This window comes from Camellia sinensis, chromosome 10 (assembly GCF_055761805.1).
Source record: "Camellia sinensis isolate YWXY chromosome 10, ASM5576180v1, whole genome shotgun sequence".
In the NCBI taxonomy this organism is placed as follows: Eukaryota; Viridiplantae; Streptophyta; class Magnoliopsida; order Ericales; family Theaceae; genus Camellia; species Camellia sinensis.
This window is the reverse complement of record NC_138970.1, coordinates 55,736,163-55,763,620: the sequence shown is the minus strand read 5'-3', so window position 1 is coordinate 55,763,620 and position 27,458 is coordinate 55,736,163. Positions and strand designations below refer to the sequence as shown.

General features: G+C 39.2%; 1 protein-coding gene across 6 annotated transcripts; it reads right to left on the bottom strand.

The window, feature by feature from the left end:
• Positions 1-42: 42 nt before the first annotated feature.
• Positions 43-27,458, bottom strand: EMB2730 (Ribonuclease II/R family protein). Of its 6 annotated transcripts, none has more exons than XM_082891424.1 (15): positions 26,959-27,458; positions 25,212-25,371; positions 24,960-25,073; positions 24,764-24,841; positions 24,566-24,697; positions 15,782-16,003; positions 15,457-15,639; positions 13,877-13,939; positions 13,611-13,717; positions 13,379-13,528; positions 5,864-6,023; positions 3,323-3,718; positions 2,320-2,544; positions 1,819-2,010; positions 43-785 (listed from the first exon to the last, which is right to left on the bottom strand). In XM_082891424.1, the coding sequence occupies exons 1-15, from the start codon at positions 27,231-27,233 to the stop codon at positions 660-662; spliced, it is 2,583 nt and encodes an 860-aa protein (XP_082747550.1). In that variant the 5' UTR covers positions 27,234-27,458; the 3' UTR covers positions 43-659. The 6 variants fall into 6 exon arrangements, with proteins under 6 accessions (XP_082747550.1, XP_082747554.1, XP_082747551.1 ...); XM_082891428.1 differs by having other exon boundaries at positions 25,175-25,371; positions 26,959-27,423; XM_082891425.1 differs by having other exon boundaries at positions 25,224-25,371; positions 26,959-27,386.

Below are 27,458 nucleotides of genomic sequence, written 5' to 3'. Positions count from 1 at the left end.
ACGAATCAAAAACAACGGTAAATTTTGCAGAACAGAAGTATAGGTTCAAAACAATCGTGAGATATATGAATATCATTATTAACTCCAAGCATACAAATTAGGGCAGAAAACGGATTTTTTTTTCTATGCCAAATACATCTACAAGTGGCAACATACATGAGAATCCAATGAATTGTGTTTCCTGTTACAAAATAAAATAAAATAAAAATGTTTGACATGCCCCCAAACCCACAAAAAAAAAAAAAGTAGATGGCCCAAAGACTCGCATCCACTCGTGTCAGATGAAAGATTTCAAATCTACACAACCACATCGCATCTCAGGAATGAACAATCACTGCCAATTGGACTATCAGCATTCCAATCACGTTCGCAAAAATTGCAATTTGAAACAATATGCATACATCTCTCTCCCAATCTCTCCAATTTTGGAGAGATTCAAAAGGTGTGCGTCCAGATAATACTCTTTCTCAATTTCTCCCCATTTCTCTCCCATTAAGCTATCCAAAAAGAGAATTCGAGAGGAGAGTACCTTTTCTTTTGTTTTCTCTACAGATCACCCAATCCAAACGGGTTGTAAGAGAAACTGATTAGGGTTCGTTGAAGAAATCTTTGCAGCATGGAGTCAAAAGTATCTTGTCTGATGTTTAGCTCTATCTTTATTAGGCTTGAACAACCTCCTTAAGAGAGAGAACGTCATCACGTGGATGAGCTTCTTCCACCTGAACTTCCACTTCATCACCAATCTGCACTCCAACAGAAACACATGCAGAAGCTTGAATTCCTACCTGCAATCAATGCATTAGGGTTCATCTGTTGTATGATAGCAAGACAAGCAGCAGCACTTGGCCTGTAATGATCAACTTAGAAAAGCTCCATTAAAACAGAGGTTTAACTCCCAACTAACCAAGCTCTTAGGAAAGCTCTAGACTGAACAAGTGAAAACTTTCAAACCCACAATATCAATAAGCTGCTAGAGGCTAAGTAGCATAGATACAGATACCGACACGTGACACGGCATAAACATGTTGACTCTCAAATTGTTTTAAAATTTAAAATACGACACCTGACGGACACACATAAAATATGCAATTTGATATATTTATTATACGGAAATGGCATATATAAAGATAAACAATTACTATATGTTATATATACGAATATTTAATTCAAAAATAATAATTTTAAAGTCGAAATAAGGAGAATAGGTATAAATTTATGCTTTCTTTTTTTTTTTTTTCTTTTGGCATTAGATTTGAAATTAATTTGTTCAAACTTGTAATGTGTTTCATGTTTGTCTGAGCAATAGACAGGTGCTCTCAAAGTGTTTGAAGCGTGTCCGAGTCTAGAAAATTTTTAAAATAGTTGGCCATGTTTGAAGGAAAAAGAGTGGGTCAGCAGGGTCCCAAATAAATTGGCTTATTCAAAAATGTCCAATAGGTGTTGGGAAGTATCCGCCGAGTGTCGTGTCATATTGGTCTCTGACATGCCATGCCACTCCACTTTATTAGAAATATTTCTGCTTCTTAGGCTAGAGGTTAAGTAAATAATAATTAGTTTTAAAGGTTAAGGAAACAGCTAGGGTTTGAAGCATTCTTGATTCTTTTTTATAACGGAACCATGCTCTACAAACATCAAAGAATAAAAACTAAACCAAAATTAGCTACTTGTTAAATGAAGCTGATAATTAACATCATAATTTCATGAAAGAAACATAAAAGAACAACAGATGGGACAGGAATGGTAGAGGAGCTAGTCTAGTAATGCACTATTCAACAACAGTAAGGTGTAAAAAAACAAAAAGCATGAATTTTTCCTCACTTGTATGTAGCCGACCCCACTTGATTGGGACACAAGGCTTTTTGGTTTGGTTTGGTTTGGTTTGGTTTGGTTTGGCCTGGTAATGTATGTTTCGAGAAACCTCTGACACATTGGTTTCAGAGTTTCGTGACTATGATAGTTTCTCAATGCCAATGGTCTCCTTTCAACTGGTTGGACCAATCTGGTACATCCCTGAAAGTGTCACGGGACATGCTCGAGTCATTAAATTTTCTATGGGAAATTACCATTCAGTGGGTAAATGCTTACTAAAGGGTGAAAATGATTATTGCTGAGTTTTTTTTTGCACAAATAGTTTTGCACCTCCCATGTGTTCGCAGTATTTTTTGGTCATGTAAACTGATTTGTAATTTCCCCTAGATTCTACTATATTGCAGTACAATTCCATGGATGAAATGAAAAATTTGAGATGCTGGAGAAATTTTAGTGGTTGTCAGTTTGCACTTTATCGGACACTGTAAGAAGTAACTGCCATGTGCTTACCTCCACTAACAATAAGGCTGCAATCCTATCTTTGATGAATCTAAGAATCAAAGCACGAAATCTTGTCCCTTTTGTTTGCCTTCTCAAGTACTCTATTATCCAATACCGAAGACTACAGTTGCAGACCCTCCTTACTAATCTAACATTCATGTTGATTAGTGAGGCCATCCCTTCAAGCTGGCCAGCTGAAAACGGTGGAGAATCGCCTCTAAGAAAGGCCTTCACCTACATATGCATATATCAAAAGAGAAACAGGTCAAACATTCTTTCTCCCCCAAGAAAAAAAAACATATGAGAAAAATAATCATATTACAGCATCATTGATTCAGTGGTATAACATAAAAAGCGTATGAGAAAAATAGTTTACCCAAGTTAAAAAAATGTGTCTTACACAAAAACAGTGAACAAACAGGTGTATTAAAAATTAAAATCATGAGAATATTAAATAGAAAACATCGTGACTTTTAACAGTTCATTAACATGGGAAAAAACTGACTTCAACATCGCCATCCTTGCCACCATACAGGAGACAAAAAAGATTGCAAGCTCAGTACTAGTACTAATATTAAATACTTCCTATAATGACCAGATTGATCAGTGTACAACAGCTGAGCCGTGATTGATGAGTGGATAGGTGGGTTAGGTGCACGTGCACCTCTTGCCCAGTGGGAAGTAATGAGGCTAGTCTCCCCGTAGTAAGCACATGTAATGGAACTTATTGCATTACACTTTCGAATTTAAACAATTGTGAAGCAACTTAACTATGAGCTAATGCTTAGTGCAGTGGCAAAAGCTCGGGCTGCTAAGCATGAGAATATGAGTTCGATTCTGAGGGCAATCACTTTGTGGAAATCATACCAATGGTCAGGTCTCTACCCTGCCATTGAGGACCAATGCCGACAAATGGCCTTTCTAATGAGGCAACTCAACTAACTTACAATTAGTTGAACTTCTAGCAAAACATCCAGAAACAATTTGAATAGAAGTATGCCAAAAAAATCACCTGATAATGAGCAAGAAGATCCATATATCTCCGGATGGGAGATGTAAATTGAACATAACCAGGAAGCCCCAAAACTCCATGGCGTATAGGATTCCTGAAATCCATCTCAGCTGCACGCATTATTTTAACAATAGCCGAGCTCCTGACAGGTCCTTCAGGCAGATGGGTGAATGCAGACACATCAATATTTGATTGGGGTTGTCCTCTGAAGGGTAATGGGATGCTATTAGAAGAACCATAAGTGGCTACAGCTTCCCCGCAGAGTATCATCATCTCAGTGACAAGTCGCATCGCAGGTTCGGCCTGGTTTTCAACATATAGATTGATCGATGGCTCCGGATTATCTGGATTAATCACCTTGATTCGGGTTTCTATTGTGGTCGTGTCAATTGCGCCCTAAAAATCACAACTTGTTAATGTCACAATAGTATTAAGAGGCTTACAAAAAATCTATATGATACTAATAACCTCTTAAGAAAAAATACAAACAGTATCAAGAAATATTAACTAGTACAAAACAGAACATAAAAAGTTTATCTATGTGCAAGTGAAAAGGCCAGCTTAAAAATCTTAGCTACTACGCAAGTGACACAATGAGGCTAAAAAAAATTGAAGACTTCAAAACATGATACAAAATTGACAGTGGAAGTTGTAAGAAGATAGCTAAAATGCGGACTAAGACAAGAATCAATATGGACAAATGCATCCATCCTGTATTTCCAGATGAATATTGTGTTGTATACATGGCCATTTTTCCCTTGGTAGGCACGTATAACTGAAGTCACACTGGCAAACATATACATAATATGTGCTTAAATTTGTGTCCATATTAAAACTAGAGCAAATTCATAAAGTACAATTTTAGAATGAGTGCATAAAAAAATTAAATAAATAAAAACTCCCTCTCAGAAAGTATTATGAAGCAAATATGAGTGGACAGTTCTGCAAATCATCCACAAGAGGGTGTTGACAAGGGATGCACGAGTGACACATCAAGAAGTATCTAGCATACCAATCGTCATCCTAGGGCAGAAATGTATATGAAAATTTCCTACAATGCATGCAAAAACAAAAGAAATATCTTCAACTCGTCCAAATCATCAAGTTCGGAATCTAGATCATCTCTGTGAGTATACAATTACATGTCAGCATTGCTGTTGGAATGTGTCCCACATCGCTTGGAGTTGCCCCATCTGTGCTAGTTATAAGGCTCTAGTTTCCCTCTCCTTAACACCTGAGTTTTAAGGAGAAGTGTGAGCTGGACTTTTCAACTTGATATCAGAGCTTGATTGGGCCTATGACTAGTGGGCTATTTGTCCAACTAGTGTGTGTTGTGGTCCAGGAGGATGTATTGGAATGTGTCCCACATCGCTCGGAGCTGCCCCATCTGTGCTAGTTATAAGGCTCTAGTTTCCCTCTCCTTAACACTTGGGTTTTAAGGAGAAGTGTGGGAGGGACTTTTCAACTATTGCCAATACGTATTTTACAATCACAATACTCAAAATTGGTGTATACCTATATGTTTATGTAAATTTTTTAATATGAAACCAACAAACTGTTGTTTCCACTAATGTTCTTTGCTTTCCTCATATTTTCTTATATAATGTAAAATTTTGGCAAATTCACAACAATTTTTTTTAAGCTTATTTCGTTATTTAAAAAGAACATATTCCAGGGAAGAAAGAAAGACCAACTATTCCAATCACCTGATCCACAATTTATCTTATAGCAATACCCTTGGAAGCAACTTCATGGAACACATTTCATTCAAGGAAATAATGCATACTCTGTTTCCTAACATTTTTTAAATTTCAATTGAAACAATAAAACAAAAACGACAATTGTAGTAACCTAGATCTAAAATATATTGTAAAACAATGAATGCAGAGGCAGAAGTTCATGGTTCAAAACATGTTCTATTGACATTTTGCTAAGGAAATTGCAGGAAGAAAGTGTTGAAGACTTTGCTGAGGAAGGAGATGATTAGGGATACTACACACAGTACTCTAACAATGCTAAGGCAATGACAATGCTGGCAGTTATTCAAGTTTTATAATCATCACACACATTCTTAATGGTAATATGGACCAGGGTAGTGGTGCAATGAAGTGCAAGTAATTTATATAATGAGATGTTTTCACTTTTCTATGCTCAATTTAACATTTTTGACCTTGCATATTCATTTTTGGGATCTTTGAGACCCTCATTTGGGTTTTTTGTAGATTTATATTGGTGGCATCTCCTTGATGCTCTTTTTAATACAATTACTTTACTCATCAAAAAGTTTGACATCCTTCATCACTGTTTAAGATTTTAATAGCCCTCTTCTCAGATGTGGTGGTACCACGACCAAAACCAAGTTGCATTACCATTAGCCACATGCCTAAACTCCTAAACATTTCTAGTGAAGGTACCAATTGTGTGAAAGGTCTAGGAACACAGAATTTTATCATAACAAGGTTAGGATTGTGATTCAGTAAACCTAAACAACTTAGAAAACCAAAATCCTGATTTGAAAAAAGAAGATTAGTCCCTCCCTACCTGTTGACGACGCCATTGCAACCGGAGAGCTGCAGCCTCAGACAGAATTCTCAATTCAGCTTCCTCTTCTAAGTTAAGATATAGTAGCTCAGATGCACTCTCATATGTGAGCATATAGGTAGGTTTAATAACAGAATTAACCACTGTGTATTCTGCAATACTACAAGTCCAAATAAGATGTGAGATAGTCATCATAAATAGAATATCTATTCATAACCCTTTCAACAATGTATAGTAAATAAATAGATGTGTATACTGTATCAGCAAATAGAATATTAATCTTGTTCATAATGGAGAGGAATCACAAGAAATGATACTTTTTTTATATAATCTAAGGTATCTCCCGCCCAGCCCAGCCCAATTGGTCCCAAGTTGCCTCGGGCTTGGACAGCCGAGAACTAATCCCTGGGGACCATGAAGTTAATGATCTGGGTAACCACCAATGGTCCCTTGGGAGACTTGAACTCGAGACCTTAGAGTATCCCCACCCAAACCTTAAGAAATTTGTATGTCAAATTTAAATTTTTTTTGAAGGTGTCAAATTGGCATATACAAATTTGACATATATATATTTTAAAAAAAAAAAAAAAACTCCATTAATATGCCATTTTTATTATTTTATTGCTTTTACTTTAATATTTTTTGAACTCTTTTATTGGTCCTTACCATTAAAATAATGAAAACAAAAGCATTTTGTATGCTAAATTTTGTTGTCAAAAGTGCCGCCTCAAAATTGGATATTTGGGTGGAGATGCTCTTAAATCTTATCTTCAAGTCTTTACAGCTCGGCCAACCCTTTAGGGTTCATGAAATGATACTTGGAGGTAGGGCTGCAAATGAACCAAGTTGTTCATGAGCAGCTTCAGCTCGGCACATTTAAAGCTCATTTGAGCTCGGTTTGCATACCAAATAAACGAGCTCGAGCTCGATTTTTAGGCTCGTTTATTAATCAAACCAAGCTTGGCTCAATAAAGCTCTTGAACATAAAGAGAAAAAAAATTATATTTAATAATATATTAAATAAATTTTCATTGATTAATTTTATTTTTTTTATTTGTGTTTGATATTTGTGTAAATTTACATATTTGATTAATGAAATTTATTATTAATATAAGTATTCTCATATATTTTACTCAAAAAAATTTATTTTTTATCTTAACAAGTAAATTAATTTAAGTTTAATTTTTTTTCAAGCTTAAGCTCGAACTCAACTCGTTTATGTAATTGAGTGGGCTCGAGCCGAGCTTGAGTTTCTCAAATATTTAATGAGCCGAGCTCGGACTTGATTATTTAAGCTCGACTAATTTTTAGTAAACAAGCTTGAACACTCAAAAGCTTGACTCGGCTTAGCTAGTCTGCAGCCCTACTTGGAGGATTATTATGAATCATAATGCAAGATGATTATGATTTCGTTTAGATAGAATATATGATTTCGATTGGACTCCTATTAGTGTCACACGGAAAAAATAAGCAATTCATTTCAAATCCTATGTGAACCCGAACCACAATGGACTCATTCAATTAGTGTATGACATTTAATTGCTTTACTAATCAACAGTTAACATAATATTTCCAAGTGCAAATTTGAAACCTATAGACGCAAAGATTTTTCGTTCATTCCAGAAGCTCCATCAACTAACCTATGGGGGTGTTTGGGAAGTAGCTTTTTTGACTAAAATAGCACTAAAAGACAAAATAGGCTAACATAGACAAAATGTCACATCAAACCCATATTCATTTCACTTTTTCTCTCACAAACATCACATCCAACCACAAAAAAATTCAACTATCTTCCCAAACACACAAATTTTAGCCTCCTAAAATAGCCAAAAACTAAAATAGCCTACTAAAATAGCAACTTCCCAAACACCCACATAGTATTTGTTAGGTGTGCAACTCAAGCTAGCCTAACCCAAGCAAACCAAGCCCACCCCAAATGTTTTTTTGGCCTTGGGCAGTGTTTATATGAATTCAGTCTAGGCTTGGGCTAATTTCTTCAGCACGAACTAAGTTCAAGTCAGGCCTGGAGAAAGGCCTTGAGCAACCCAAGCTAGATTTCTATATGCTATATAATTTATTGTACATGTAACAAATATTAAATAAACCTAAACTGTTAGATTAATCTTTCCCCCATCGTTAGATAAAACGTTACTTGATATGATTTATGGAATAATTGGAAACCTAATCTGATTGTCTCTCTCTCTATATATATCAGATTCTTTTCCGTACCAAATTCGGCAGAAGATTGACCATGTTGTCGAAGAACTTGAAAAAATTGCAGCTGCAAATCTCATTTAGCAAAAATCAATCATATTTCTGACTGGGAATGTTCAAAGTTTGTCACTGATATTAGAGAAGGCATTTCTTGTTCTTTGCACCAATGGGATTGATGTTCAGATGATCTCTCAAGGTGCATCAGAGGTTAACAGTACATGATAGTGACACAAAACGTGTGAAGGCTCTCCAAAAATCTCTATATATATATATCAGATTCCTTTACATGCCAAATTCAGCAGACGTTTGACCATGTTGTCGAAGAACTAGCAAAAATTACAGTTGTAAATCTCATTTAGCAAAAATCAATCATATTTCTGATAGGGAATGTTCAAAGTTCATCACTGATATTAGAGAAGAGAAGGCATTTCATGTTCTTTGCACCAATGGGATTGATGTTCAGATGATCCCTCAAGGTGCATCCGAGGTTAACAGTACATGATAGTGACACAATCTCTCTCTCTCTCTCTCTCTCTCTCTCTCTCTCTCTCTCTTATTTCAGTATCAAGAATCAGTGGTGACCATCTTCCTGGTAAGTGAATATATGGCCAAGCTTTTCTCTTCTTTTTTTCTTTTTTTTTTTTTGGCGTTACAAGTGTGTATACATACATACATGTACAGATTTTCTTCATTTGTTTGTAGTTGCAGATTTTTGAGTTGCTGCAAATTTTAAGATTAATTTTTGTTCTCGAAATGCAGATTCACTTGGAGAAATGCAATCATTTCGTGGAAGCAATCAGTTGTGAAGGGACGCCATTAATAGTAAGTGGTAGATAGTCAGCAAGTCAATTCAGTGGAATCAGTTCCTGGTGTAAAGGATCTTAGTAAAGATATGTAAAAGGAAGAATATTGCTGGTAGCAAATAGTGAATACTGGTTGAATCAAAAAAAGAATTAGTGAATACTGATGGGGTTCTTCGAGGGACCCCTTCCTCCTGAATACTTTGTTGGGGGGAAAATCTGCTTGCCTTCACTGCGTTTATTCTCAACATAAATAGAGAACCACTACTTAAATCTAGGAGTAGGATAAACAAAAACTAAAGAGATAACAACCTAATCTCTTAAAGGGATAGCAACCAAATCTCTAAGAAAAGGATAACAACCTGATCCTTATTATTCTGATACTACTAACTAGGAATTGAAATAGAAATTGTAAAACACAAATTCAAAGATAAGAAAAGCTAAGCCTAATTAGGCATGTGACACCTGGAGACTCTCTCAAAAGCTAAGCCTACATATACATATTTGTCACAAATACTGGTTGTGGTTTTTTGGGACAACCCAAGTGTTAGAATTTATCTCCACCTACCACCTCCACTATCACACACTCCACACCTACCACCTCCACTATCACACACACACTCCACCTACCACCTCCACTTCACTCCTACACCTACTACCACATTTTCTTCTATATATAGGAATTGTAAATATATTAACAATCTTGTAATAAATCAATCAATAATACATAAAATTTTACATGGTATCAGAGCAATAGGTTAAAGATCTTGGTGTTCTTCGCCTTCCGGCGGGCGGCAACCTTGCCTTGACCGCCCGCCGGATCTCAACCAATTCAAACCTCCCTCTCCCTCTCGGCACCTCACTGAAACACACATCTCTCTCTCTGGTTTCAGATCTTTCACACAGATTTCTCTCCTCCTCTACCACCACTGCAGCCGGCGATCCAGAAGTCATGGACGTCAAAGCCTTCTCAGCGACGACGATGGGATCGTCGATGATGACATCAGATCTTCGGCCGCTTCTCCTCTCCTTCGTGTCCTCTGTCTTTTTGGTGCAGATCAACAGAAACAAGGGCGGAAGGAGTTCGATCGGCTGTGTTGGAGATGTGGAGGAGTTCGATCCACAGCTTCATTTCTGAATACACGATCTATTGTGCAAGCCGGTAAGCATCCTTGAGGAAACAGCAGTTGTATGAGTTCGCAGAAGGTTTTTTGTTTGCCTCCTCCCTTTTCCAATCATATTCATAACCCCTGGACCCATAGCCACCAAACTCATGAACACGCTTCACCCACTCAACATAATCTTCAGGAAGAAACTTCGTAGTGGGAGGAACTTGCAGGAAGAACGTATCATGAGAATCACGGGCAGGATGTTGTTGTGGCTGGAACAGTGCATCAAAATTCCAGAAGCTGCTTTCAACAAATTTTTTATTTTTCTCTTCTTTTTTTAACACAAACATCATCATCTCCTAGCCTGGCAGCCGTCTCATCCATCCTCCTTTTTATTTTTTTAACCCACTCCTGCACCCACTCAATCTCCCTCTCTCTCCTCTTTTCTCACTTTACTTTTTCCCACTCATACTTTTTTGGTTCCATCTTTCCACCCACGCATGTTTCCCACTATCTGCTTTCTCCATTCATATTTTATTTTTATTATTCTTATTATTCAAAAAAAAAAAAAAAAAACAAACAAACAAACAAACAAACAAAGAGGAAGAAGACGAACTGCAAACTCATTTTATTTATATCGGGCTTCACCCCGATCACCATTTTACACCAAAAAAAAAAAAAAACCCACAAACAAAACAACTACACCCACAGTGGGATTTTTCTTTTCCCTTCTCTATTCTACTGCAGGTCTCTTCTTCTTACTTTTATCTTGGGTGTCCCGTGCCAGTCCGGTCTCCGTGTTTCCTAGACTACCAAGCAAGTTGCCTCCCCCCTGCTCCTCCACTGCAGCATATGGCGGACCTCCAAATCGGAACATCACGGTGGCCTTCCGCTTCAGCTCCTTGTTTTCTGCCCTTAGCACGCTTATCTCTGCTCGCGCATCCTTATACATGCGTTGGAGCAGAGCCAGCTGGGAGTTTAAATGCTGCACCTCATTTGTCCTACTCTGCAGCCGGTTCGACAAGTTTGTGACCGCCGTCATGCTTTCCACACATGCCTTCAGAGTATACTGATTGGCCTCCACATCCGACTGCACTGCCATTCTTTGCTCCACTGACCGCATCGGAAAGTTCAACGGAGCAAAACCAGAGGTGTTTGGTTGAGGTTCACGGGCCACCGCACCTGTTATCTCTCCTGTTGACTCGTTGAGGTCGGGAAAGAGAGTGAGCAGACCTCGGGACGATGAGGCCATATTTTGGGTAGCTGAACGGGAAGAAGAGGCCATTGTTCAGATGTTTCAGAATGCAAATATTCAGATGTTTCAGAATGAAAATTTTCAGAGGTTTCAGACTGGTTTGTTATGCTTCCCAGCCTCCGCCTCCGCCTCCGCCTCCGCTTCGGTTTATAAAGACCATGACGAAGAGGCCGACACGCGCACTGTCGATCACGTACATCGCCGCGTGTCTGGCGCGCCTTTTGATGGCTCGTCTTTTGATGCAGTGGGCACGCCTTTTGATGGCACGCCTTTTGACAAAATTGGGCACACCTTTTGAGGGTGCAACTTATACAACGGTCCGACAAGACCCCATAAACTGTCCCGACATAGATTCCAGTTAGTTTCTACAAGGGTCCGACAAGACTTTGTAAACTGTCCCGACATTGATTTCGGTTAGCTCCTTTATGGGTCCGACAAGACTCTGTAAACTGTCCCGACATTGATTCCGGTTAGCTCCTTCATAGGTCCGACAAGACTCTGTAAACTGTCCCGACATTGATTCCGGTTAGTTTCTACAAGGGTCCAGCAAGACTCCGTAAACTGTCACCACAACTGTCACAATAGTGTCTGCTACAACGGTCCGACATGACCCCGTAAACTGTCTTCTACAACGGTCCGACATGACCCCATAAACTGTCTTCTACCACGTTATGACACCACCATCCAGTGTCCTCTACACCATTATGGCACACCCATCCAGTGTCCTCTACCACGTTATGGCACCACCTTTCCGTATCTTCACCAACGGTCTGACACGACCATACAGTGTCTCCTATTGTTTTTATTTTTCTGTATTTTCTTGTTTTATTCCTCTCTCCAAACTCAAGTTGGTTAGTTTCTATCCTCCTTGAGTTTGCGGGGGGCTGTTAGAATTTATCTCCACCTACCACCTCCACTATCACACACTCCACACCTACCACCTCCACTATCACACACTCCACCTACCACCTCCACTTCACTCCTACACCTACTACCACATTTTCTTCTATATATAGGAATTGTAAATATATTAACAATCTTGTAATAAATCAATCAATAATACATAAAATTTTACACCAAGCCTAACCCGAGTTCACTAATTTAAACTCAGGCTGGGCCTCATCTAGAACACCTCGGGCTCAAGGTCAGGATCTATGAAGCACGGATACTTCTAAAAGGAGACGTATCCGTATCGTATCCATATCGGATACCGATACTACTTAGATATCCCAGATACGTATCGGATACTTCTTAATTAATTTTTCATTAATTCTGAAGTATTGGATACTTATTTTTTAAGTATCGGATACTCCAAGTCACGTATTACTTGTTTTACGAAATTATAATTATAGCATTTCTTGCATAGCATTATAATATATCTTAATTGTGAGGATAAATACAATAATATTTTTCCAATACTTTGCTTAGTTCTTTGATAAAACCATAGTGAGTTAAAAGTAATAGAATTTGTCAAATTGACGTATCCTTATTGTATCATGCATGTCTCATATAAAGTATAATTATATAGAAAGTGAATAAAACAATAGCAGAATTAACTATCAATAAATAAATAAGCAAATAAACTGATATACAACATTTTTGAGTAGTATAAAAGGAAAAAACATATGGACAAATTCATGTAGATTGTTCTGCTATTGTGGTATAAACACATTGAACTTGACATTGAAACAAAATGTTTGTAATACCTATTGAAATTTAAGAAATGAACAAGCTAATGGCTTAAATTATTACCTAATTTTTAAAGATTAGTATTTTGCGTTATAAAATTATAGTGAGGTTCCTCAACATTCTTGAGCTTGTGTAACTCCCTACTAATATTTTAAAAAATATTTTTTTACAAACATATCCTAGCCGTACCCATATCCTACTTTTATAAGTTTTGTCGTATCTGTATCATATCGGATCTGTATCCTGGATCTTTATCCGTGCTTCCTAGGTCAGGATTAGGCAAGTCCTTCCTTGTACACACCTTGGACAGGACTTGGCCAAACCCCTGGCTCAACCAAACCCACCTGAGTTGCAGCACTAGTATTTGCATATAATAAAGCAGACGCTGAGCATTTCATATCAAAATCCTGACCAAAAAAAATTCATATCAAATACATGAAAAGTTTACCTGCCATCAGAATGCAACACAACAGACACAGTAACAGCTTTGCACAGCTTTCCTTGCTTCAAGCTCATTCCGTCCATAGCAAGTTTCTCAGGAAACATAGGATAAGTGGCAGTGGGCAAGAAAACAGAAGTTCCTCTTTTCATGGCCTCTCTAAAGAGCACGAACTATATTAAAAACCTCTAAGGATGACAGGGCTATAATAATTACATTTACCATGAGATTTCCATATTACCTGTCAATTATGCTCCCAGGTTGAACTAAGCTAGCTGCATCGGCAACATGTATCCAAACTTTAATACGACCGTCCTGCAGTCTTGTTGCACTCAGTGCATCATCAAGCTGCATATCTTGGTCAATTAGTAATGTGAGAGCAAAAGCTTCCCAAATAAATTAATAAATAAAAATTAAAAAAATGTTACTAAGAGATCTCAAACAGCTGAATTCAATTTACCAACAATTGTGCCCAAAAAATCATCTTTTTTTTTTATTTTTTTTTACCTCATCAGCCTCGTCAACATCAATTGCATAAACTTTCAGGTCAGTAAGATCAATTCTGTCAACCTAAACAGAAGAAACATCAAATGAATATGTAGCCATAGAAGTTTCAAAATATGTGCTAAAATTATCATGCAACATAAAATTTAGATTACATAATTTTTTTGGGTGAGTACAGGGAGCCACTACAAAAGTATTCAAAAGCAGAACTGATCTGCAACATCTCAACCATCTATCTTATAGGAGACGGCACAATTGCAAACAGACAAGACATTTCTTCAATAAGTGATATAGATTAACTTATTAGGACATATTTTGTATTATTTTTTTATTTTTTTGAAGACAAGCAGTACTTAATTGCCAATTTTGATTATCGTGTATTCATAACCTTTTGATGTGGGGGAGTCCACATACACTTCAGCAATCAGATGTTGAGCACATGACCTCAATTGACAAAGCAAATTGAAAATAGGAATTGGCACTCAAGGAAAATTTACTAAGGGCTTAAAAAAAGAAACCAGGGGCGGGTTTCTAAGGTTTTTTTTCTTTATGTAGCTAATTCAAACATGTGAGGTGTTGACAGATGTGGACCGTCGTTGCTGAGTGGGCAGACCATGGGCCCACTGGACATCATAGTAGGCATTAAGATAGTGCAAGACCACTGGAGGTGAATGATATCTTGACTTTTAAGATATAGAATATAGGGTTCTTTAATTTTAATTAGTGTTATGTTGCTTTTCTTTCATTATCTTTGAATAAACTATTCATATATTTGACATATATATAATAAATTTATACAAATATAAGTAGTGTTTGGTAGAGTTTTAGAATTATGATTTGATAATAGAGTTGCATTTTGAGTTTGTGAGTTTTGGAATTATGATTTGAAAAGAGAAAATTTGTTTGGTTATGAATTTGAATTGAGTTTTGAATTTTTTATGTGACATATGAAATGAGAAAAGTTGTTTGGTCATGAGTTTTGAAAAGAGTTTTCAAAACTTAATTCAAAAACTTATAACTCATAACCAAACACACAATTCAAAACTCTATTAAAATTCTATTCAAAATTCATAGCCAACTCTTTTAAAATTCAATTCAAAAAAATAATTTGTCATTTTGGTCTAAAAAAATAATTTGTATATTTGAGAAATATCAAAAACAAATATAATTTTTTTATCCCAAAAAACAGGTGGCGATTGGCAATGGCAAAAAAAAAAAATTTGTACTGTTCCGGTCAACCGGCCGAACATCTGGGAGGATCCGAATGTCCGGCCAGACGACCGGGTAGACCAAAAATTCAAAAATTGCCTACTTCACCAAACATGTTTTCAAAATGTATTTTGAAATTGATTTGGAACCATGATTTCAAAACTTAAACCAAACATAGCATTCAAATATATGGGTGGAATTAGTTTTCGAAAGCTCTACCAAACACAGTCATAGATTTTTAATGTGGCACAAGCATATCATGTCCTGCATTTTTTGAAACTCAGTGTGTTCATATCTGTGCTACTTAGTTCCAAGACATCTAAATTAGTATATTAGAAATTATTATATCCTTTAGAAAATAAAAGCAAACTTACTTCATCTGGGTCTGTTGACTCCAACAGAAGACTTTCAGCAGCTGACATAACCTCATCCGAATGGTCAGTACGAATGTTGAACTTTAACAGATCAAGATTGACGTGTACTGCAAAATACCCAACATCTATGAGAAGATTTAATGCTGAAGTTGATGTCTTTGTCAATCCCATTGCCTTCATGATCTGACGAGAAGAAAAAAGATACTACATTAGGTCTGCAGTTTACATGTGTGACCAAGTCGATTATGAAACCAAACATTGGTGAGCTGGGCAGGTATCATCAAAATTCAAAAAGTTAAGGTGCACTGGACAGGTAGCCAAATACCATCCCAGCAGTTTTCTTTTGGTCATCATTTTCGCACATATCAATGGCATAAGCTTCAAGAGACTTGATTCTGTGTCGAATTTTCTCCTTAACCTCCCATGAGGATTTGGGGGGTTTAGCATGTGAAGGCATTGACTTGGCAGATTTCAACAACTGCACAAACTCCTGAAATTCCTTCTCAGCAACCTCCTTAGCAAGCTTTCTACGTAGAAGTTCTTCTACCTAGTTTTTCAAACAGATGGAGTCCCAGCTTTAGAATCATCACAAACCAAGAAAGCAATCAAGATTTATGGTATTATGCATTATTTAAGCAAACCAATCAAACAACAATCATCAAGTATAAGCCAGAGTATCATCTCGACAGCACAGATAACCAAAAAATTATAAAAATTATAAAAAAGAGAAAGGTTCAAATGAGTCACTGCTTCAACCTTTTATTAACAGACTCAACAACGAATTAGCAAGTTAAAAAAGAAAAAGAAAGATGAGGACTGAACACATTTAAAAGCCTCACAAACTTTACACTATTAGAACAACATATAAGTGTTTTATTAGCCTTACAACTAGACCTAAAACCTAAGAACCATGGACACTTCTAAAAAGGCAATGTGGAAGTGTCCGACATGTATCTGATACTCTTTTTCCATGTCCATATTTAAAAATAAAAATCTTAATTTTGGACACATATCCGACACACATTTTGCAACATGTCCGTCACTTCTTGGCCAATCACTAAAAAACAAACATGAGACCAACACTTAATCGACATTCGCTAAGATGATTTTCAACATTTGAGTTTGACATGAATATCTTATACCCTTATGTTGTGTTTGGTTGAGGGATTTGAGGAGTGATTTGGAAAGGGAAATGGAAAAGGTAGGTGAAATATGAATAAAACATGCCTAAATTTCACCTAGTTTCACACATCTTTTCTCTTTCCCTTTCCAAATCCCTCCTCAAATCCTCCAACCAAACACACCATTAAAATATATATATATATATATATATAATTATTAAGAATAATCCGTTTGATGTTTCACATAAAATTAAATGAAAAATGAAAATGATACATAAAAGTATTAGTAGATGGCTTAGGAGAATGAAGGAAATGTTGCAATTATATATGATTGCTAAGTTTGTCTGATTTTTTACTATCATGGTCCAATAAAAAAAAAATTCATGCAAGAGACTTAGATACAGCTTTTACTTGGTATAAAATAAGTATTTAATGTTGTGTATATTATGCATATATATAATATATTCCTAGATAATATAATTATTTATGGTGTGTCCTAACCATGTTTGTGTCCTACTTTTTTGGAATTTGTCGTGTTAACTTTTTTTTTTTTTTTTTTTGATAAATAAACAAGCTTTATTGAAAGAGCATCAAGATGATACAAAAAATACAAACTTCAAAGAGAGCCTACAAACTCCTAACCATTAATATCATCTATAAAATCTAACAAGACAAACAAATCCGGATCAAACTTCCCTTCCATCCAACTATACAAAACTGTAAGAAGACGACTCTCGAGCCACGAAACATCATGACGAACCCCATGAAAAGTTCGCCTATTACACTCTAACCAAACTAGCGACATCAAACAAAGGGGCACCATAGACCACACACGCCGCCGCCGACCAACCCAACCTCCACGCCAACTCCACAGCATATCCACCACCTGCAGCGGCTGAACACAAACAATCCCAAAAAGAGAACGCATAAGTCCCCACAACCGGCTAGCCACAGAACAGTACAAAAACAAATGGTCAACAGACTCAGCATCCGTGCAACACCGATTCACAAGAAAATGACCAAGCCACGCCAAATTATCAATCGTAAGATTCCGTCCTAATGCTGCTGTCCACATGAAGAATGCCACCTTAGAGGGAACTCCCGACACCCAAATACTCTTCCAAGGGAAATCCCTCCTCACCTTCCCCGCTAAACACTAGCAGAAGGATGAAACAGAGAAATGCCCCTTAGCCCCCACCACAGTCCATCCCAAAACATCTTTCCCCACCCCAGTCACACCCAGCCCATACAAATAATCCCATAGCTGTAGCAATTGATCAAACTCCCAGTCTTGGACCAAGCGCCTCAAAAGAATGTCCCAAACCACCACACCCCCACCCCCCAAATAGGATGCTACCATAGCATCCTGATTTCCTGCAATTCCGAAAATTAGCAGGAAACGATCCGCTAGCGCAACTCCGCCACACCACCTATCCTTCCAAAAATGCACCATCCTGCCATCACCCATCCGGAACTCCACCCTCACCCAAAACTGCACTCGCCCCAACTCAATACCTTTCCATAAGCCACACCCATAAGATCCAACCACAGCCCTTGTCCCCCAATCCCCCCTAACCAACCCATACTTACTAACCACCACCCGTCTCCAAACCCTCACCGGCTCCAAAGCAAAGCGTCACAGCCGCTTACCCAACAAAGTTTTGTTGAAAGTCACCAAACGCCGAACCCCCAACCTCCCTGCCTCTTTTGGTTGACAAATCCACCCCCAATCCACCAAATGATAACGAAAATCATCCCCCCCACCGCCCCACAAAAAATCTCATTTAAGCTTCTCCAACTGCCGTGCCACCGAAACCGGAATAACATGCAAAGACATAAAATTCGTCTGAATACTACTCAATACACTCTTGATCAAAGTCAACCTACCACACTTCGAAAGATATTGTCTCTTCCAACCTGTCAACTGGCACAGAATTCGCTCCACCACTCCATCCCATACCTCATCAGCCTAAAAGTTGCCCCCAACGACAAGCCCAAATACGTAGCCAGCAAAGCCGACTCCTTATAGCCCGACACCGCCACTAACATGGACAAATTTTCCACCTTCCCCACCGGAATCATTTCCAACTTCCCGAGATTCACCCAAAGGCCCGAAACTGTCTCAAAGCACAACAAAACGTATCTCAAATAACCCACCTGCTCCCCTACGGCCCCATAAAAAATCAAAGCATCATCAGCATACAACAAATGAGACACACAAATAAGCACCCCCGTGAGAGGACCTACTAAAAAGCCCTCCAATAAGCCCCCAAGAACAGCCCTATCCACCAATCTACTCAATGCCTCCATCACTAAGATAAACAATAATGGAGACAGAGGATCCTCTTGACGAAGGCCGCTATAGGTCGAAAAAAAACCCCCCTGCGTACCATTACCAGAACAGACATCCACACAGTAGAAATGCAAAACTGAATCCACATACACCAAGTCTCTCCAAAACCCATAGGCTCCAAAACATTCAGAAAAAACTCCCACCGAACATTATCATAAGCCTTCTCAATGTCCAGCTTACAAATCAAACCCGGTTGCCCCTGTCAAATCTAAGAATCCACAGACCCATTTGCCACCAACACTGCATCCAGAATTTGACGACCCCCCACAAAAGCATTTTGGGACTCAGACACCATTGCCTGCAAAACCCCGCAAAGCCTATTTGCCAAGACTTTAGCTAAAAGCTTGTACACACTACCAAGCAGACTAATAGACCTAAGATCCCGAATATCCTCTACCCCCCCTTACTTAGGAATCAAAGCCAAGAAAATCGCATTAAGACTCTTCTCAAACTGGCCCGTCACAAAGAAAGCCTCCAAAGTTTCCATCACATCTGTCTTAACCATGCTCCAACAATGCTAAAAAAATGCCATGGTAATGCCATTCGGCCCTGGCGCCTTATCCCCACACATTGCCCGTAAAGCCCCAAACACCTCTTCCTCCTAAACAGAGCGCTCCAAAGCCACCCTACCCGCCTCTGAAATCGTATCAAACTGAACCTCTGCCAGCCCTGGCCGCTACTCCCCTATTTGCTGCTGAAATAAATGCTGATAAAAAGCCACAATCCCCTCCTCAACCTCCTCTTCTATGTCTAGCTCTCGACCCTCCACCCGCAACCTGTTAATCTGATTCGCCTGACGATGTGCATTCACCATCCGATGGAATAACTTTGTATTCCGATCCCCATCCTTTAGCCACAAATACTGAGATTTCTGCCTAAAACACACATCCTCCATACGAGAGATACGGACATAATCCTGTTTGGTTGTCTCCTTGCTAGTAACGTCATCAGGCGACAAGCCCCCATTAACCTCTATCTCATCCAAGGACTGGAGTAAAGACACCACCGCCGCCTTTTGGCCCTTTAAACAGCCAAACACCTCTTTATTCCATCCTTTCAGATCCCTTTTAAGCAATTTCAATTTCTGAGCCAACACACAACTAGGAAAACCTAGGACCACATAACTAGTCCATCAACCTCGGACCCTCTCCAAGAAACCATCCGATTGCAGCCACATATTCTCAAAACGGAAAGGAGTGAGGCCCTTCTGAACCCCACCACTATCAAGTAAAATGGGCCAACGATCTGACACTAGGCGAAGTAGTCGAATCTGAGTAGCATCCGAAAAATGCTCCTCCCAACCTCTAGAAATCAAAAATCGATCAATCCGCGACAAACTCTGCCCATTCGACCAAGTGAAACTCCCCCTTTGAAGAGGCAAATCAATCAACTGCATCTCATCAACAAAGGAACAGAAAGACCGCATCCACCTTAAACCCCTAGTGCTCCCCACCCCTCTGCTGGCCACCACACCATATTAAAATCACCCCCCATGCACTAAGGCGCTGACCAACAAAAAGCCACATTTTCAAACTCAGCCAAGAACTCGCCTCGATCTGCATTCCGCACTAGACCATGCACCCCAATAAACACCCACCGAAACTGATCCTCCACACACCGAAATAAACAAGACAAAGAGAAACCACCCTCCTCCTCCTCCTCCTCCTCCTCCTCCTTCACAATTACCCTAGAATCCCAACAAAAAAGTATCCCTCCTGCTGTACCGGTAGCTGGCAAATGAAACCACTCCACAAACCGTCCGCCCCACATATCGCGCACCACCGCCTCCCCTAACACCTCCATCTTTGTCTCCTATAAGCATACCACATTAGCTTTCGCACTACGCAAAACCGCTTTCACTGCCATTCCTTTGTCCCTATCATTCAAACCCCGCACATTCCAAGAAAGAATTTTTAATCTCATTTCAACATAAGTAATCCCCCACGAGTTCTCCGAGAGTCACTTCCCACCTTTGACCCTCCGTGTTCATAATTAATGGAACATGTGAGATTCTTAAGCTCCCGGTGCCCTTTTCGGCCGATTTCTGATGGTTTGACCCCCTCCTTACTAGGAGTCCCTTTCCGCCATGACTCCTCTGCCGGTGAGAATAACCACAGCGCTTCCCCCTTATACCCTTCGAAAGATAGGCCCTATACCCGACTAACCTCACTGATTCGTTCCAACACTCAATCCGAAACTTCCACAGCCGAAGGTGCCCCATTCCTACCCAGCTCTGCACCACTGTGAGACAACTTCAGATTCGGACCTGTAATAACCCCCGATTCACCAACCTCCACGCCCAGTGGCTAAACCACCATCGGCAACAATTGGTTCAGACCTTCCTCAATATCAAAAGCAACCCTATCCGCCCACGACAACCCACCACGCTGCTCCCATCCAGATGGCACTTCCTCCTCTCCGAAGGATGAAACTTCAGCCCAAAAGTTGTAACCATCAGCCTCCAGAGGATACCCAGATTCCGGCGCATCCCTGATCAACTCATAGCGCACCACTAGTTGAAGACCCAAAGTCGACACCACCGACGCCATCTGCTTTGCACCTCCTGAAACTGTGTTCAAACTACCTATCATCTCCGATAATTTAGACCCAGGCCTTGCCACCGACCCATCTGACTTCCTTGTCGATGGCCCTGCTTCCTTTGCCATCGATACTTCACCTGTCGTAGTCGTCGACATCCGATGACCCATCATCTCTGACACGCAAGCAGGATGATCCACAGCTGACGAACCCAACCCCACATCATGATATAGAACTTCGAAGAACCGTCGCACGGGGGGGTCCAACACCTGACCCGTTGGATGAGAACTTGCCCCTATTGGGCCTATAATGCAACCCAGCCTCAGAAACAGCCAACAGGGCCAGAGGATCCTTGGGCTTGATCAACATTAGGCCCAACTAGGCCCCCTGCCCCACTTAACTCTTGAAAGACACAACTTGGCCCATAGCATTATGTTCCATTGGGCCCAAGCCCAAAGTCCGACGGCCCTCGGCCTTCCTTTCAAATGCTGAGCTTCTTTCCTGAGATACGCAGCACATGGATTTTCCCCATTACTTGCCCCCAAATCTCAGCACAGGTGGACGATCCCCATATCTCCGCCAGATTCGTCGATCATGTTGCGCCAAATCTGCGCCAACCTTTCTTGTCATCCGGGAAGCAGATTCCACCTCCGACCCTATCTCCGACCAAACAGGCAAAGAAAATCGCAAAGAGCCCCACCGGACTAAAATCTGTGGGGAGAGCCTTTCTAACAACCCTCGAACCCTCAAATGAACACAACCCAAGAAATCCATCATTTCATCCACCTCCAAAAAACCACCACACCTGTTCCCAATGGCGCGATACATCTCTAACCCATGAAGATGAATAGGTAAGCCCAAAATTTGAATCCACTGACCATTTGCCAACGTCGTCGCCCTTCGTCAAACGCAGAAATCAGTAGGTAACCACCAATCCAAAACAAGATCACACCCAGCAAGAGTCCACTTTCGTCACAACACCGCCGCTGCTTCTCGCCTCGAGGGAAAGACGAACAAGAAGTATTGTCCTCCCAACGCTCAACACCTCCACATTTCCCGATGCTCTCCACCAGCGACGCACCCAATCGGTGCCAGAAGAAATCCGTAGCCCCTTCTCACCTTCCTCGCCTACCTTTCCCACCAAGGCCCTATCAAGTAACCGAAGCCAAACCCTATCTCCTCCCCCCGTAACCACCACATCATTATTCTCAGTTAACTGAGAGTTGACCAGCCTCGGTAGGGGCACTCCGGCTGTTACCACCTCACACTGCATCACCCTGCTAGCCTTAGCCCAACCATCCCCAAAAGCAAAGCCTTCAATAACAAGTGCAGGCCCCTCCCACCCATCTCCAAAACTGGAATCAGAGAGAAAAATTTGCTCCCTTTTGCTGCATTTCGTGGCCACAATCTGCACCGACAAACCACCATTCTCCTCCCCTTGGACCCATACTACCACCGTCCGACAACCCCCAATAAGTCTTCCTAGATAGGCCAACCAACCGACATCTCGTGAAGCCTTTCGGAGCCTCGCGACAAGCCAACCCAATTCACAACCCGCAAGGATGATTGCCCTTCGAAGACCTTGCCCTCACTCCACAATTGACAACCAACGCCGCCCAACCCGATCCTCCTCAATCTCTTCGAGTTCAAAAGAACAGCCCCCTAAAAACAGAATTCTCCAGTGAGGGCCAACTCCTTGCGCCACCGAGAACATTACGCTAAGAAGTGCAGTCAACTATTCATTGGCATGTTTGTGTGTTTTGACTCACTCATACTGGTATTTGTCGTGTTAACATGTCCATGTCGTGTTGTATATGTGTCCCATGTCTATGTCTATGCTTTATAGCCCAAAACCATAAACAGTAAGTTGCAGCCTTACTCATGAGTATTTAAGATCAGCATAATGATTGAAATTATGTATAGGATAAAAATAATAATGTTGTCCCTCTGTCTAACAGAGTAAGCTTTTTGATGAGTTGTGGTCAACAATTTCACATTATGATCCATGAAGGACTACATTATTTTATTTACTTTGCACCTTCCTTAATTGAGAAGACAATTAATTGATAATTCTCCAGTTAAATAGGATCCATCTTAGACCAGTTCACAAAGACAATAAATGTTGCTTTTGCACATCCTAAGATCTCCTTGGAAATTTTTTTAAGGCAAAATTTCATAACACTATCAAAATTAGACTACAACTTATTCAATACGTCATGCCAAATTGTGCTCATTGGTACACAATCCACAAATATAGGACACCAACAGATATGCATAGCAAACCAAGCTCCACAAATGGACCAAATACTTCATGAAACCAATTTAAACTGATAAAAGGTTATAATAGGGCTGGCCCTGACCCAAGGCGAGCAAGGCGGCCCCGCCTTGAGCCCCAAATTTTCGATAAATTTTAAGGGCCCCCAAATAGTTTTAGCACTTATGACATTAGTAGGTTTAAAAATGAAAGCACAAATTAATTCATTTAACTTTACAATCCAAATTAAAGATACCCTTCATTACTTTTTATTGTCTAATTTGATTCTAAATTTGAATAAAAAATTTGATTTGCTATAAACTACTCTAACCCTTTCATCAAAGTTTTTTCAAAATCTTTTAAAAAATCTTCTTTTACCGCAAATTTCTATTTTCAGCAAATTTGTTGAAAAAAATATCTCCATTGCTTAATCTTTTTGAATTTTCATCAAATACAAATTTGATATAAAAAAAAAAAATTAAAAAAAATGTTTCTCCATTGATTTAACAAACATTTGGTGTAAGGGTGTGGGTATTAGTAAAAAAGAACTGCAAATACTTAATTACCATTTTTCTACAATTTTTTTTTTTTTGGTAATGATTATGTATGCATTAATACTATATACTCTTAAAAATTAACTCAAAAAATATATTTATATATCTCATTCATTCTAGGTATGGCTCACATTAAACTAACTTTGAATTTACATTATACACCTTCGAGTTAAAATTTTGAATAAATAATTTTTTTTATACCATAAAGGGTCCCAATTTTAAGATTTCACCTTGGTCCCCTGAAATCTCAGGGCCAGCCCGAGGTTATAACAAATTTTACGTCACATACCTGCATGGCAGGACGAGGCCCATAAACAGAAATGTAACCTTTGGTCTCCAGCACTGCGAAGTAAATTTCGTCTTTTGAAAGCAAAAGATGAGCACAATAGCTCTCAAGAGGCTCCGCACTACCAAAAATCATCTGTTAGAATGAGTTAAGGTCATTAGAAGAACAATGAGGTATAAATATGACACTTAGAATATATACCTCAGCTAGCTCCTCAACTGTTACTGACTGGTTCTTTTCAAGAAGCTCAACCCAGGCAAACTCAAGCAGTGAGGGATCCTACATCAAATCAAAAAAATAAAAATAAAAAGAAAAATTTTATCTATCACTCTGACCACCAAAGAGGAAAAAACACAAATTGGTGACTATCCTTCATAATGCAAGAAGAAGAACCAACCAAGTTATTTTGAGCTTTCTGGATAAAATCTGATATGTCCATGTGATTGAAATTTTTAACACCGGGAACAATAAAAGTTATTTGTTGTGGTTTAATGGAAGTAGTAACACCATTCTGCATCACAGGAAAACCAAGAGAACAATCAGACTAACTGGAAAAACATCTAATTCTTAAACCATTGGTGAAATAAACAATGAGTTCCAACACCTAGCAACCTATTCAACATGCCGCATTAGTTGTTTCTACAAGAACCTGATCAGAGACCATCCAGTTCTTCTTGCCATCGGGTTTCTGAGCAACTGCTAGCAATACCCTTTCAGAGTCTTTCTTGAACTCCAGCAGGAACCCTTTTTGCAGTGCTCGCTTTTCAAGTTTATCTTCAAGAAGCTCCCCACTGCTTGTTAGTCCTATTCTGCAAAATGATTCCATGATTAAATCAAAATATGAAGCCACAAGTGAACACAGTAATTCTTATAATGCAGAACGTCAAACAAATGTGAAAAAGAGTTTTCCTTCATAGTAAGAATAGTGAACCTTCTTTATCAACTGTCATTTCTCTCACTGTTTCTCTAATTTATGGTAATTTAGTATGTTGAAACCATATACAAATTTGAGTAACATACCATCCAGATTTCATAGTTTGAAGCCTCACTTTTTTTGTTGACCATGGATTAGTAAACAACTCAAGAGCACACAAAGCTTGTGAAATTTCATGTTGTGATCTGATGTGTGGTGCGAATAGTAACATAGAAATAGTTTTTCCATTTTTTACCATTGGATGATTTCATTTCAATTTATGAGTCATTGAATGTCTTTATGATTGGGTTTCTTGTTAAAAAGTATTTTAGAAACCTTTACACGACTGAATATTGTGCTTTAGAACTGATTACTTTCTACCTAGGAAGCACTTACACCTCAAAATGGGTGTTGTGTCTATATCCAACACATATCGGACACCTTTGTGGGATACATTAGGGAATACGCATATCTTGTGTTTGGACATGCCTCGAGATACCCTTATAGGTTTTTATTTGATTTTAGAAAGTTGATTTGAAGTTATAATAATTTATATGGAAACAAAGTGGACAAAGTTAAATAAAACAAAATAAAATACACCTACATAATCTATTCATATACATAACAAATAAAAATATATAACTAATATTTTTTTGGCATAAGTAGCGTAGGGCTGGGAGCAGTTTATGTCATTCCGAGGTTCTCCATGATTTCTCCTCTTGACTTATCCCCATTATGTCCGTATCCTATTATTTTCAAAATCACGTGTTTTGTGTTTGTGCCCGTCTGTCTTCACAAATTACATTTTAATCTACTTAACAAGACTTTTATGGCAGCTTTCAAGCCAAAATTTTGTTTAGCCTCTTAGAGGATGTGATTGGATTAACATCTGTGGACCCCACCAAAATACCATGGATTGACAGTCCTATGTGACTATCAACCCCTCTCTAAGGGTGGGATTAGCATTCCCATGGGGTTGGGATTGCCAATCCAATCTCATGGGATTGAAGGTAGTAGATTATTTTGCCCCATATTTACAAAAACAATGATGCCACTTTTTGTATAATAAGTACTTTTACATAATTCCATAGATTTAATGTCAACCAACTAATAGCACCATCCTAGTCCACAAACACACATTTTATCTTACTTCTCTACCCTAATACCACCACACTACTAATCATATCACTCAATTCACATTACTCCTAAACCCATTCAACCTAATCCGGCAATCAAACATGGCCAAAAAGTGTGTACCCCATCACCTATGTTTTCCACCTTCTCGGCTCAAATGCATTCATTTCCTAAAGAGGAATTCTTATCTCCTTGACATCTTCCATGCACTTGCAATATATAAAAAAATAAACCTAGAATATGACTATCAAATCTAAGAAAAAATTGAGCAACTCTTCTTACCTGTTTGTTTATTGTATATGTATTAAAATTCAAAAACAAATAATCACCTCCTTCTCTGAGTACATACTTGCTAGTTGCGCGAACTCTCTTCCGTTTGCGCAGGGCATCGAGCTCTTCCATGACAGAATCAACGAGACTTTGAACAGAATAGCTTCGACCATGGCCGAGCATGAGGTTGTGCCGGTGAGGCCGAAAAATTGAAAACTGAAACCCTAAATTCGGATGCCTCCGAAACTGCAAGGCTCTGAATTGGTGAAGACGGCATCGAAAAGCAGCGAGAGGTGGGGAAGAAGCAGAGCGAACGATTGAACAGGTGTTCATTGCTCGAACCGCCATATTCATGTGGGAAAGCTAGAGGTCGAGGGTTGCAGAGCTCATGTAGAGAGAGAGAGAGAGAGAGAGAGAGAGAGAGAGTTGCAAAAGAGGAAAGAGAAGTTAGGAATGGGTTGAGGATGAGGAACAGCGCAGTGAGGATTTGAAGATATTTGAGAGCTTAAAATAGGAGACTGGTAAAGTTCTCGACTCGCCTGTTTTTTTGGGTGAATAAAACCTTGCTAGTTCATCTAT